This window comes from Taudactylus pleione, unplaced genomic scaffold (genome assembly GCF_031769625.1).
Source record: "Taudactylus pleione unplaced genomic scaffold, aTauple2 ptg000536l, whole genome shotgun sequence".
In the NCBI taxonomy this organism is placed as follows: Eukaryota; Metazoa; Chordata; class Amphibia; order Anura; family Myobatrachidae; genus Taudactylus; species Taudactylus pleione.
Window position 1 is genome coordinate 2,248,609 of NW_028284938.1, and position 15,228 is coordinate 2,263,836.

At 48.7% G+C, this 15,228-nt stretch overlaps 1 protein-coding gene across 2 annotated transcripts in view; it reads right to left on the minus strand.

Moving 5' to 3' along the window:
- Positions 1–15,228, minus strand: part of STK17B (serine/threonine kinase 17b) — a 102,606-nt gene that overhangs the window by 44,457 nt on the left and 42,921 nt on the right. For both annotated transcript variants that reach the window (XM_088451045.1, XM_088451044.1), the window contains 2 exons: positions 14,034–14,246; positions 13,661–13,805 (listed from right to left, as the gene is read on the minus strand). In XM_088451045.1, coding sequence (XP_088307171.1) covers positions 13,661–13,805; positions 14,034–14,246 — 358 coding nt within the window. The remainder of the gene's footprint in view (positions 1–13,660; positions 13,806–14,033; positions 14,247–15,228) is intronic.

A 15,228-nucleotide genomic window follows, 5' to 3' on the forward strand; every position in this document is an offset into this window, starting at 1 on the left:
AATACATTGAAGTTTGTACGTGTTTGTAAGATAGATCAAGTCAATTTCACAAAATAGTTATGGTAAATATATTGAATGAAAATTCTAATTTTTTAAATGTTCCCCAGTGTAGGGGACATTTATATTAATAAGCAGTACTTTATCCATATTGAAAATATTTATAATATTTTTTGGGTTCCAAGTTTTAATAACACAGCAAAATATTCTCCTTAAATAATAGCAGGGCTGATTCAGAAAGAGGTACTATGCCAGTCGTCTTGGGGTATCTTACAAGAATTCACTTGGTGCATGTCCAGAACAATGTGTGAGCGCATATGTGTCCATTTAGAATGTGATCCTGCCATTTATGCCAGCCTGTGCCTGAAAGGGTGAAACGTACGTTACAATATAGGGCAAGTACACTAACAGCATGCTCACAAATGAACTCTTGAAGATCAGAATAAAAAGAAACATCTGGGAAAGCCATCTTTGTTGGTGGCCAGGAACATGTGCAGATAATGGCGACAACAGTTGCCAGCACTACCAAACTGTTTGTGATTAGCTATTTATGAATGCTTCACTGACTAGTGTTCGCCCGTAGACCATGGTTTTGAGAGTTACAAGAATTTTTGTTGTTTTTTTTTCTATTTACTAGAGAGGTTTTTGCAATATAACTGATGCCTAGCCATAGCATTTCTTGGAGAATTATTGCCTTTTCAAATTACCCATTGCAATTTGTGGTTATTTATTTGTCATGTTACCATTTTAGTACAAACGTGTATGTTTTATTGGAGACTCATATGCAACAAGATGGCATTCATTATAGAGGTGCTGAAGTTTAGATTCCACTGTAAGATAGGAATAACTGGATGGTGTGCTAGTTACTACAGAAACGTGGGCTTGTGCAAGAATTTAATTTTGTTTTGTGACCCAAAATATTTAAAATGATGTTCAAGAGGTAGAGAAGGCATTTACAGGGGCGTTCCCTGATTACTGGGTGGCCTGCGAATAGCTTTAAAAAAACATAAGAGTTATGGTAGACTTATCTTTGTAAGCTTTCTTCGAGGTCTATAGGGTCCACAGGGATACCATAGGGATAATGTGGTTGGAGTGATCCAGCTCCCAGGATGCCCCAGGTCCTCCTCCACATATACCCCGCTTCTAGCCACAGGCAGTTTTGTAAACAAGCCCAAGGCAGGAGAAGAAAAGAGGAGAAGGAAGAACAATTGTACACCAGAAACACTCTCAGAAATGAGGGAATCAGTGACCGAAAGAAAAATGACCCAATGCAGCCAGGTGCGTCAGGGTGGGTGCTCTGTGGACCTCGAAGAAAAAGTTAACCAAGGTAAGTCTACAATAACTCTTTTCTTCTTCTTCAGGGTCCATAGGGATACACAGGAATACTATGGGGATGTCATACAGCAGTTCCCCCTAAGGGTGGGGACGCTCCTGAGCAGAAAAGGAGAACTTGTCACCCAAAAAAAGCATCCCAAGAAAGAGGCAAAAAGTATCAAAAGGTGTAGAACCTAAGATAAGTGTGGACAGAATACCACGTGGCTGCCTTGCATAATTGCTCAGCAGAGGCACCACGATGAAACGCCCACGATGGTCCCACAAACAGGGAGATCAGCCTGCGTGTAAGCCTGAGAGACAGTCAAAAGTAACCATCGAGCCAGTTTGTCTGTTAACTGGTCAGCCTCATTTGTGAAAATATGAGATATGGTAAGAACTTACCTTTGTTATCTCTATTTCTACGAAGTCCATGGGGTTCCACAGGATACCTTGAGGTATAGGTGATGACGTCAGGCATCGGGCACCATAGAGTTAAAGCTTTTAGCCTCCCAGGATGCACTAGATTCCCCCTCCTAAACCCCGCCCCCGAGCCAAGGCATCTCAGTTTCGTACCAAGCCATAGGCCGGAGGAGGAGAAGGAAGAGAGAGAAAAAAGATCTGGACACACACAAGAATCACATTCTCACCAGAGGGAGACGGAAAAACCGGTGACCAGAATAAAGCCCATCTGCAGCACAGGTGCGACAGGGCAGGAGACCTGTGGAACCCTATGGACTTCGTAGAAATAGAGATAACAAAGGTAAGTTCTTACCATATCTCATATTTTCTACATCAGGGTCCATAAGGTATCCACAGAATACCTTGGGGATGTCCCAAAGCAGTATCCTTTAAGGGTGGGGACGCTCCTGTGCTGAAAGGAGAATCCTCCGCCCGAAGGAAGCATCCTGAGAGGCAAAGGTGTCAAACGCGTAATACCTCACAAACGTATGGACAGAGGACCACGTGGCAGCCTTGCAGATCTGGACTGCAGAGGCACCACGTCGAGCTGCCCACGAAGGACCCACAGACCTAGTGGAATGAGCCCTCACAGAGGATGGAACCGGAAGGTCTTCATGAAGATAAGCTTCTGAAATTGCCATACGGATCCAACCTGCCAAAGTTTGCTTTGAAGCAGGCCAACCCTTTTTACGGAAGCCATAGAGGACAAACAAGGCGTCCGACTTCCTAAACGAAGAAGTGCGGTCAACATAAATCCTTAAGGCCCGCACAACGTCCAAAGTGGCCTTACCCACTGAAAGATCAGGTGAGTTAAAAGCCGGCACAACGATTTCCTCGTTGATATGGAAACTTGAAATAACTTTGGAAAGAAATTCAGGACGAGTGCGCAGCACTGCCCTGTTCCTATGAAAAATCAGGAAAGGGGGTCTTCAGGTGAGAGCCCCTAAGTCAGAAACACGTCTGGCTGAAGCAATGGCCAGAAGGAAAATTGTTTTAGCTGTCAGCCATTTAAAGTCCACTGAGCCCAGTGATTCAAACGGCGGTCCCTGGACAGCCCTCAGGACCACAGCTAAATCCCAAGGCGCCACCGGTGGAACAAAAGGCGGCTGAATACGAAGAACACCTTGCATAAAGGTGCGTACATGAGGGATTGCAGCAATCCTACGATGGAACCAGACTGACAGGGCAGACACCTGCACCTTCAGAGAAGCAAGGCGAAGCCCATGGTCTAGTCCCTCCTGTAGGAAAGCAACACTCTAGACAGACGGAACAACTCCCGAGGGGCATAACCTCTCGGTCGACACCACTGGAAGAACGTATGACACACACGATGGTATATCCATGCAGGTGGTTTCCAAGCTTTTAGCATAGTTTGTACCACAGAGCTAGAAAACCCCTTGGACCTTAACATGGCCGTCTCAACAGCCACGCCGTCAAAGACAGCAGAGTCAGGTCCGGGTGAAGACAAGGACCCTGTGACAGCAGGTCCGGTCGTAGCGGCAACCGTAGAGGAATGTCCTCGGACAGACTCTGAAAGTCTGAGAACCAGTGCCGCCTGGGCCATGCAGGAGCTATCAACAGGAGCGTCCCTCCTTCCTGTTTGAATTTCCGGATTACCCATGGAAGAAGGGAAAATGGAGGAAAGAGATAAGCAAACCGGCACGTCCATTGGATGGACAGAGCATCCACCAGACGCCTTTTCGTCTCTTGTTCGAGACCCGTACACCGGCAACTTGTTGTTGTGCCGTGACGTCATGAGGTCGATATCTGGAAGACCCCATCTGCCCACCAGAAGTTGAAAGACGTCCTGGTGCAGAGACCATTCCCCCGGTTGAACATCCTGGCGACTGAGAAAGTCCGCCTCCCAGTTGAGGACTCCCGGGATGAATACTGCTGATATGGCCGGGAGATTGCGCACTGCCCAGACAAGGATGCGGGACACCTCTACGAGTGCCGCCCGACTTCGGGTTCCTCCTTGCAGATTTATGTAGGCCACGGTGGTGGCGTTGTCCGACTGGACCTGCACGGGGTGACCTTGGAGAACCCAATGTGCCTGCTGGAGAGCATTGAAAACCGAGCGGAGTTCCAAGTGCCCTGGAACAAGTGTGGACCTGTGACAGCTCCCCAACCCCGAAGGCTGGCGTCCGTTGTTAACAGGACTCAGTTCGCCACCCAAAATGGACGACCCTTGTTGAGGTGGGTCGTCTGCAACCACCAGGCTAGAGACAGGCGAACCTCCGGAGTGAGCACCATCGTCTGGGACTTTAGACTCTGAGGCAGTCCATTCCATTTGGACAGGATCAATTGCTGCAGAGGTCTGGAGTGAAACTGGGCATATTTCACCATGTCGAATGCTGACATCATGAAGCCCAGTAACCTCATCGCCGAGTGCAGAGACACTCGGCGACTCTGCAGACAACTGCGCACCCTCAACTGTAAGGCAGAGATCTTTTCCCCCGTCACAAAGATCCTCTGCTGTCTGGAGTCCAATAAGGCTCCGAGGTGCAGAATCCTCTGAGACAGGATCAGGGTGAACTTTTGCCAGTTTATTCACCAGCCGTGACGTTGCAGTACTGCAATCGTCAGGTCCAAGTGGCGTAGAAGGAGCTCTGGAGATCCTGCTACCAACAGAAGGTCGTCTAGGTACGGCAACATGCGGACTCCCTCCAGCCGCAGGTAGGCTGCCATGACCGCCATGACCTTGGTGAACACTCGTGGTGCTGTCGTCAGGCCAAAAGGTAACGCCCGGAACTGTAAGTGATCGTTGCGGATTGCAAACCTGAGGAACTGTTGATGACTTAAAAGAATAGGGACATGCAGGTGAGCGTCCTGTATGTCCAATGACACCATGTAACCCCCAGGTTCCAACGCCAGAATGATGGACCGTAGGGTCTCCATCCGAAATCGCGGGACCCGCAAGGACTTGTTGAGGGCCTTGAGGTTGAGAATCGGACGGTACGACTCATTGGGTTTCTGCACCAAAAATAGATTGGAATAGAAACCCTGGCCCCTCTGGGAGAATAGAACAGGCACTATAACTCCAGCCTGGAGCATAGTGTGCAAAACCTTCCACAGTTCCAAGGCTTTGTTCCAGTCTAATGGAAGGCCCGTGGTGAAGAACCGGGATGGGGGCCTGTGCCGAAAGGAGAGCGCATACTCGTGAGAAACCACCACGTGAACCCAAATTGTCTGTCGTGGTTATCTACCAACACTGGGTGAACAGCAACAGACGGCCTCCCACTTTGGGATCCCCAAAGGGAGGCCCGGACCGTCAGGCCGCAGGTTTGTCATCTGACTTAGGGTCCGGACGTCTGGTACTCCAGGCCTGTTTCCTGGGCTTGGCCGATTTTTGGGGGCCAGCCTGTCGGGGAAAAGACTGTGCTTTAGGCCTACCTGGGCCCTGTAAGGCCAAAAGGACGACGTACCCGAACTGGAAGGGACCGCAGCAGACGGGAGACATGCAGATTTGGCTGCCGCCAGTGTGGGTACAATTTTGTCCAGATCAGGACCAAATAGGATTTCACCGTTAAAAGGCAAAGCTTCTAAGTCCTTTTTGGAATCAGCGTCCGCCTTCCAAGATCGCAACCATAAGGTGCGATGAGCAGCAACAGCTGCCGAAGATTCATTGATGTAAGTGGCCGAATCCCGGAGATTGCCTACCAACTCGGCCTGTTCAGCCGAACAGTCGGAATTAAAAAGACGTCTCCAAACTATCAGCCCAGCGCTCCATAGCTCTGGCTACCCAACATACGGCCATAGCCGGTCTGGATGCTCCCCTGCGAGGGAATAAATGGACTTTAGGCAGATCTCCACCTTGCGGTCCGTAGCACCCTCAATAACTAAAGCTGTGCGGACTGGCCGAATAAGGCCAGGAATATAAACCTTGGACTTAGCGTCCGACTCTTTAGTACGGAGAGGTTCTTGGTCAGATAGATCCAGAATCTCACCATCATCGGACGTCACGTCGTCATCCTCATAAGGAGCAGACAGAGACGCCACAGGCCGCAACACAGACTCCCCTTGTAATACGTCTGACAAATGCTGTACCGAATTTGTCAGTGAATTAACCCACGCAGGCTCCTGTGAAACCTGGGGAAGGGAAATAGGGAGACTGTGTGGTACCATCAGTTGTCTCGGAAACCCCTGCATGGGTGACGACACCACTGACGGCTGGGACAATCCCATCTGGGAAAACGCAGGTTGCGGAGCTAACTGGCCCACCAGGGTTGTAAGCGCTTTAGCGAAACAAGCCCAGGGAGGTTCCTGTATCGGAGCCGTGACAGTAATTTTCCAAGCCAATAAATAGCACTGCCGACATAGCCCCTCCGCGTTACCCTCCCCCTCCGCTATTGGTACATGGCACTTAGTACACATAAGCTGGAGAGGAAATTCTCTCTTAGACATGATGGTAAGTATGTGACCCCTCTCACTGATACTCGTTAGTATAGTGGGAGAACCACCCTGCAATCACCGCACCGCAAGGTCTTTAGCAATAGAGGAGCAGGGACAGTAAAATGGCTGACAGTAGAAAGTGAAAGTACAGGCAGCAGACGCTAGCAGAAGTCACATACGATGCAGAAGAAATTAATCCCTGCACTATCAGCGCTGTTCCTCAACTACGCATACACAAAGCCTGGTAGGACACAGCGCTGCATACACAGACCTGTTTCAACGGAGGAGAGGTATGCCGGGGGACCCAGATCGCGATGCCACAGTCAGCAGCTCCAGCAGCGTTCACCATACAAAGATGGCCACCGAGGAGCAGAGAGGAGGCCGGCCTGGGGGAGGAGCGCTGCCACAGGGCCAATCAGCAGCGCAGAGAGGGCTGTGTGCAGCGGGGGAGGCGCCGGCTGTGTACAGGGAAGGCGCGCTCCACTGGCATGCAATTAAGCCCTGGGACGCCGAAGCACTACCGCTCAGCTGCGGTCCATTGTCCCAGGGGGGTAGTGGAAGCGCAGGTTAGTTACCTGGCTCCACGCTGCAGCCAGTCCCCAGGGAGCCCTCTGCCTGGGGACTTTGGACCATGTGTTCAGCAGGGACCCACCGCGGGACCCCGCTGCTTACCTGCTGCCCCTTGAATCCGGCCATGGTCTGAAACATCTGGGGTCACCGCTAGCCGTGACCCCAGATGCTTACCAGCATCCCTGGATCAGAACCGGCGTTCTGGTACCGGCGGGGTGTAGGGGAGACAGCATGGACGTCAGTAGTGACGGTCCATGCTGTACTTCCAGAAAACTTCAGGGGCTATACTTAGCCCCCCTCTAAACAGGTGCTCCGACTCAGAGCCGGGCACCAACGAAACTGAGATGCCTTGGCTCGCGGGCGGGGTATAGGAGGGGGACCCTAGTGCATCCTGGGAGGCTGAAAACCTAACTCTATGGTGCCCGATGCCTGACGTCATCACCTATACCCCCAAGGTATCCTGTGGATACCCTATGGACCCTGATGTAGAAAAGAATATAACACAAAAAGAGCATCTGATTTTCTAAGAGAGTCTGTACGATCCACAAAGATACGGAGAGCACAACCCACATCCAAGGAGGCTTCACCTTCAGAAAGGTCTGAAGACTGAAAAGCTAGAACCACAATCTCTTCATTCACATGAAAACAGGAAGGTAACCCACCCTTGTACGGAGAATAGCTTTATCCTGGTGAAAAATAAAGAAAGGGGGAGCGACAAGAAAGCGCTGCCAAATCAGAGACTCTACGTGCAGAAGAGATAGCGAGGAGAAAAAAAGTGTCTTCGCTGTCAACCATTACTGAGTCCAGAGGTTCAAATGGGGAACTTGCAGCCCCTTGAGAACCAAGGAAAAATACCACGGTGCCACCAGTGGGACAAAGGGTGGCTGAACTCAGAGAACACCTTGTAAAAAAACGCTAACATCCTTCAGAGAAGCAATCCTTCGCTGGAACCAGACTGACAAAGCAGAAACCTGTACTCTCAGGGTGGCTAGGCAGAGACCGAGGTCTAACCCAGCCTGGAGAAAGGCAAGTATCCGGGAAACCCTAAAAACCCTAGGGTCATACTTTCTGTGGGAACACCATTGACCAAAGAATGTCAAACTCTAATACATGCGGGTAGAGGAAGGTTTTCGTGCCCGAATCACAGAACTGGAGAAACCTTTTGCTCTTAAGATGGAAGACTCAAGAGCCACACCGTCAAAGATAGACTGCGTAAGTCCGGATACAGGCAGAGGTCCTGCGCTAACAGATCCAACCACAGAGGAAGAGGAAATGGAGTGTCTATGGCTAGATTCCGTATGTCGGAGAACCTATGGCGTCTGGACCAAGCAGGAGCTACTAGTACCTTTGGTAGGAGGGAAATCGGAGGAAAGAGATACGCCAGCTTGAAGTCCCATCTCACTGTCAGTGCATCCATGAATGCGGCTGAGGAGTCACTGGTCCTGGACCCGTACCTGGGAACCTTGTGATTGTGACGTGAGGCCATGAGGTCTAGGTCTGGTAGGCTCCATTTGTTCACCAGGAGTTGAAAAAACCCCAGGTGGAGAGCCCACTCTCCGGCTGGTATGTCCTGACGACTTAGGAAGTCCGCTTCCCAGTTGAAGACTCCCGAGATTAATATTGCCGAGATATCCGGAAGATGGCGTTATGCCCAGATCAGGTGGTTTGTCACTTCCCTCATGGCTGCATGACTTTTCGTGCCTCTTTGATGATTGAGATAGGCTATTGTGGTCGCGTTGTCGGACTGGATCTGGACCAGCCTACCCTGGAGCAGGTCCTGTGCCATGACAAGTGCTTTGTATACTGCTTGAAGCTCCAGAATGTATATGGGCAGATGACTTTCCTGATTTGTCCATCTTTCCTGAAAGGTGTGATGACCTGTCACTACCCCGCCATCCACAAAGACTGGTGTCCGTGGTGAGAAGCACTGAATTTGGAATCCAGAATGGGTGACCTTTGTCCAGATGATCCTTTTGTAGCCACCACAAGAGAGAGACAAACCTCCGGAGTGAGAAGGATCCTCTGGGACCTTATTAGATGATACTGTCTGTTCCATCGAGAGATAACAACTTGTTGCAGAGGCCTGGAGTAGAACTGAGCATATTCCACCATGTCGAAGGTGGATATCATTGACCCCAGGACTTGCATCGCTGATCGAATGGATACCCTTCGATTGTGTAGCAATTTGCGTACTCGCAATCTTATCCTCTGGCAGAAACCCCCTTTGTGTCTGAGAATCCAGAAGTGTCCCCAGATTTACCATCCGCTGTGTTGGAGAAAGAAAGGATTTCTTCCAATTGATGATCCAGCAGTGCGTCTGTAGGCAGGCAATGGTCAGTTGGAAAAGGTGTTGTAGAACAGCTGGAGACTGTGCAACTATCAGAAGGTCGTCCAGGTATGGTAGTATTCCAATTCCCTGACGCAGGCCATCATAATCGCCATTATTTTAGTGAAGATCCAAGGGGCTGTTGATCGACCAAAGGGCAATGCCTGAAATTGGTAATGTTGTTGCAGGACAGCAAAACCATAGAGATTGTTGGTGGGATGGTGTAATAAGCACATGCAGACATGCATTCTGAATGTCCAGGAAAGCCATAAAATCACCAGGTTCCATACCCAAAATAATTGACCAAAGAGTTTCCATATGAAACTTGGGTCATGGATAAACTTGTTTAGGGTTTTCAGATTCAGAATAGGACTATGAGACCCATTCGGTTTCTGAACCTAAAATAACAACCCCTTTCTTGTTGAAACACAGGAACCATCCCGGTTGCCAATGCCTTGATAGAATCCGACGGGGGAGTAGTGCAAAAAAAGCTTCTAGGGAGGATGCCTCCAGAAAGTGAGGGGATACCTCTGAGAGATCACTTCCCGGACCCAGGCATCTGTTGTTGTTTGATGCCAGTAGTCCGCAACTGAAGAAGTCTACTCCCCCCCCACCCCTCTCCAGGAGGCCCACCCCATCAGGCCGTGGGTTTGTCATCCGGCTCTCTTAGCTTTGCCGCTTGGTGGTCCTGCGGGAACTACACGGTCTGGAGGAAGGCTGTCCTTTTGCTCTTCCCTGAGGGTGAAAAGACCTGAGGCTACCAGAGTAGCCACTATGGGGGGGGGGGGCGATGTTGATTAGCGACGGGAGGGAGCTCTCAAACCTATTCAATACACCGCGCTGTTCGGGCGGGCTACAAATTTCTTCTCACACCCCCCTAGGGATGCAAGGAGAAATCCGATCAAAGTGCCGGTCGCGCAGCTGTTTTTCTGCATAGCACAGTGCTAACAGCCGTGCGCCCAGCACTTTGGACAGAGAATGCCGGTTACCGAGCCTTAACACCCTTAAGGCGCGATAACCAGCATTCTCCGACCACATAGCGCACTGAATTGAATAGCTCTGGGAGCTCGCTCCTGGCGCTATTCAATTTGCGTTGAATTGAATTCCCCCCTAAGTTATCCAATTCTGCTCCAAAAAGTAGGTTTCCATAAAAAGGTAAAGATTCCAGAGCCTTCTTGACCCTGTATCTGCTTACCAGGACCTTACCCAAAAAAAGCTCTACGAGCCACAATGGAGGCTGCCGATGCTTTAGAAGCTTTTGCAGCTTCTCCCAGATAGGAGGCTGATTCCTGTATGTGGGAGAAATGTTAGCTGTTCTCTGGTAGCATTTGGTAGAGTATCTTCCAATACCCCTGTCCATTCTTTAACAGCATAGGATACCCAAGCCCCAGCCATAGCTGGTCGAGTAACAGCTCCAGACATTGAAAATACTGCTTTAAGACATGTTTAAATGTTTCTAATCTGTAGGATCTTTAAGAGATGATGCTGTCTGAATAGGCAACGTAGCACTCCTGATTTAATGTGTCATATGAGTATACACAGTAGGAGTGATTTCCCATTTAGTACATTCAGTAGCTGGGAAAGAATACCAGTGTTTAACCCAGAAATTTTTTCCAGCCAGGTGGCATCAAAAAGTAGCCGGGTGGGGGCCTACGCAATTATGTGCGCCGGGAAAAGGAGTATCTCCCTTACCAATCCAGCCCGACAGGTCTCAGGCTGCCCCCCCACTGGCTCTCAGTCAAACGTGCCCATTATGCAGTGCCCCCAGACAGGTCCCTTATTGTAGTGCCCCCAGGCTTAAATAGTGCCCCCAGACTGGCCCCTTAGGCAGTACCCCCAAGCTTAAATAGTGTCCCTTATGCAGTGCCCCCAGGCTGGCCCCTTATGCAGTGCCCCCAGGCTGGCCCCTTATGCAGTGCCCCCAGTAGCAGCCCCCTATACAGTGTCCCCAGTAGCAGCCCCCCTATACAGTGTCCCCAGTAGCAGCCCCTCTATACAGTGTCCCCATTAGCAGCCCCCTATACAGTGTCCCCAGTATCAGAACCCTTTATACAGTGCCCCCAGTAGCAGCACCCTTTATACAGTGCCCCCAGTAGCAGCACCCTTTATACAGTGCCCCCAGTAGCAGCGCCTTTTATACAGTGCCCCCCAGTAGCAGCAGCCTTTATACAGTGCCCCCAGTAGCAGCACCCTTTATACAGTGCCCCCAGTAGCAGCACCCTTTATACAATGCCCCCAGTAGCAGCACCCTTTATACAGTGCCCCCAGTAGCAGCACCCTTTATACAGTGCCCCCAGTAGCAGCTCCATGATACAGTGCCCCAGTAGCAGCCCCATGATACAGTGCCCCCAGTAGCAGCCCCATGATACAGTGCCCCCAGTAGCAGCCCCCTTTATACAGTAATGCATACTCACTAAAGAAAACAAAATTAGACAACTTACCTGATCCCTGCTCCAGCCGACGACCGTCGCTGTCCGCTGCTCCTGGCCCGCTCTGCACTATGGGAGAGACGTCATGACATCTCTCCCATCAACCGTTGCGGAGGGAGCTCATGAGTGAGCTCTAGCCGGCTCCCTCCGTGGCCGCAGCAGCCAATCAGAGTCTGTATGACTCATCGGCTGGCTGCGCTGCTATGACAAACACACAGCTGCCGCTGGCGGCTGTGTGTTTGTTTCTGTGTAGGGCAGAACGCTACTCACTGCGGTCTGCCCTACACCTGTGGGGCCCTGGGGACACTAGCAAAGGGTGTGGGCCCATTTGCAATGCACCGGCTGCACCGCCGCTAGTTCTAAGTGCAGCTCAACTGCCGGGCGGTGGGGTATTTTTGCCGGGCGGACCGCCCGACAAATAAAGTGTGGGGAGAACACTGGATACAAAGATGCTAATCTTTTCATAATATGGAACCGTTTACTCCATATGCCTCTTTCTTAAGTTCAGTGAGCTGCTCAGATTTAGGAAAACTCAGCTTTTACCACCTTCTGGTGTTAAACACTGGTGCCTTCTGTCTAGGAGCCGGCTCATCATCCTGTATATTTAGGATTGATTTGACCACCCTCACTAAAGAAAGGACATCCACTGTAGAAGGATGGTCCTCCTCTCCCGAAAAATACCCTGGAGAAGAACCCGGCACATCATCCGATTCCACTGATGATGCGTCTGAATCTACATGGCGAGCAGACTGATAAAAAGATAACGTCCGCTTAGGCGCCTTAGTGACTACCAGACAGTTCGCAACATCCGATTGAGCCATACTCTCCAGGAAGGATGTGTATAGGGGGGACAAACATAGCATGCTGTGGATATCCCATTAAGAGGAGGCAGCATGGAAGTAGCCAAACAATGCACTAGCTGCATTATCACCTGAGACAAGGAGGACACCCAAGATGGCTCCTGTACAGGGGCTGGTAGACTGGACTGGTGAGGTGGTTCTTTATAACAGACAGCAGACAACCATCCTGTATATATTCCTGAGGGGACGAGTCCGCCAAACAAGATTTACATGAAATCAGCACAGGGGCCTCAACCTCCTGTTTCCTTTTACCTTTTGACATATTAATTATAAAAGGTAACAATGCAATGTAATGTGACGGTCTTCACAAATAACTAGTAAATGTGAAGTACAAAAGGAAAACCCCCACCCACCTGTAACAGAGGGATAAGGAGAAAAACAGTGATAGTTATAACTGACAGTCAGAAATAAAAGGCAGTATCAACACAGCACTAGCAAACTGTCACATACAATGCATACGTAATTTACTTGCAATAGACACTGAATCAACTACTCAAACACGAGGCTTGGTAGGATATAGAGCTCTATATACCTGACCCAGAGGAGAGGTATACAGGGAGACTGACCCAAAACCTCCTAAGACCAAACAGCTTCAGCAGAGCATAGACAGTGGACTGTGAGCATCTCATATGCACGAGGAGGGTAGGAGAAGCAACCGAGACGCGGGAAAACCTTTGATGCATCTGCGACTGGGTCGGGGGAGAAGCTGTCGTGGGAGAGCCTACCTGCCCTAAGCTGCGTCAACCGGCCGGGTACGCTGGCCTCATGGCAGCAGAAGCGTCTGCTGCCGATCCCTGGCGTCAGACGATTAGGCTCCGGTGGTCTAGTTAGGGAGCGGACGGCCACTCACTACAGCGGCTTCCGGTGCGTCTCCAGCGCCAGAAGCATAGACTGCCATGCGCGATTCCCCGTAAGCGAGGCATCACCTTACTCAACATATCCGTGAATCCGGTTGCAGTTTTGTTTTATTCTGCAGACCCATTGCAGCTTAAATTATACTTTTAAAGTGTATGCCTAATCAAAATGTCAGTGCAATAACAAAAAGGAAAATACAAAACACACCTCTGCCCGAGAATGAGATATGTGCTTTATGACTGTACGTGTGTATTGGGGTCAGCATGTGTGCATTGCACAGTTTATGGGGAACATATATAACAGAGTATCAGCATCAAAGCTAGCTTGTCATGAGATAGAAAACACTTTAGGTGCCATGGCAACTAAGCTATTAGGGAATGAAAATAACTGCAATAGTCAAAGTTATTGCAGTTACCTATAATTTTCAAGCCTGCTATCGTAACTCTCCATATAGTTACCTTAAGATCAAGATGAACAATATTGTTTTGATGTAGAAAGGTTACTCCTTCAATGATCTGCCGAAGTAGTCTACTTATCTGTCTGTCACAAAGGTTATCATTTCTGTCTGGTGAACAAAGATGAAATATCTCTCCACCTGCAGCACTAGAGCAAAAAGGCCGCAGAAGTTAATGGGATCAAAATGTACAGCACAGCATTATATACCAGTACAACAACTATAAAGATGATGGAGATGCACCAATAACATTGATCACTCACTTTTGTTAATTTATTTGCTAAAAAGGCTAAACTCAAACATTGAAATAATTATATATGAAATTTAAATTCATGACTCCAATATAAACTACAAGATAGGTTATATACTGTACTTACTATTCTAAAACTAAAATGATTTCATGGCTAGTTTCATAGACTTCATGGAGATTCACAATGTGTATATTTGATTTTGCTAGTTCCAGAACCGCAATTTCATGGATTATCTCTGGTCGGCAGTCTTTCCCTCTCCTTCTTTTTTTCAAAAATTTGGCAGCAAATTCTCTCCCAGTAGCGTTCTCTGTGCATCGTCGAACCACTGCAAACTTACCCCTGTAGAAAGCAGAATAGCATTAAACTCCACAATAAGACAAAAATAATAGGGTAAATGACAAATACCACAGAGTCAATAATACCATGTACAGGAGGCAAAGTAAAAATGTGTACATTTGTGGTATAGAATTTAGACAAAATTCCACTGGGACTAGAGACTGATGTGGATGATTAAATACCCCCTGTACAGTGCTGCCTAATACTGCGCTATATGAACAAAATACCACCACCTGGTATCGGATGATAGTTTTACGCGCTCCCAGGCTTGTTCAAATATGCATGCATTTCGGTGACCAGAAGTCAACTTTTAAAAAGTATTTAAACCATTCTATTTTAGGGTGTCAAGTCAATTTTGCGAGTTTGCAAAAGCAAGTTTGTTTCATGAAACTCAGACATCGCACGAATGCGCGCGCCCAATACATGAGAGAGACAGTTAGAAATATCAATTTGCAATGCGGTTTTGTGATCTTTCTACAAAAAAACGACATTGGAGAAGTGCATTTAAACGTGCAGAAACCATTCTGAACCCCAAAAAAATTACAACTGAGGTACAAGGAACATATGGATGGCTGTTAGCAGCCATAAGGAAAACACTGGAGGCTCTTAAATGGTGTCAAATAGTTGATTTTTGCACTTTCATTAATTGTGGATAAATGATAGCGTGCAAGTGTTTATTATGAAATTAGTCTTTCCAGCATTTTGGGGTACGGAAAAATGTCTCTATAGTAATATTTCAGTGTTTTTGTAGAAGTTTGTAAAGAGTTGGAGTCAAACACTTTTCTCATCTGCAAGTTCAAAAACCTGTCCCACATCATTTACACCTCCACATACAGTACCTGTCCCACATCATTTACACCTCCACATACAGTACCTGTCCCACATCATTTACACCTCCACATACAGTACCTGTCCCACATCATTTACACCTCCACATACAGTACCTGTCCCACATCATTTACACCTCCACATACAGTACCTGTCC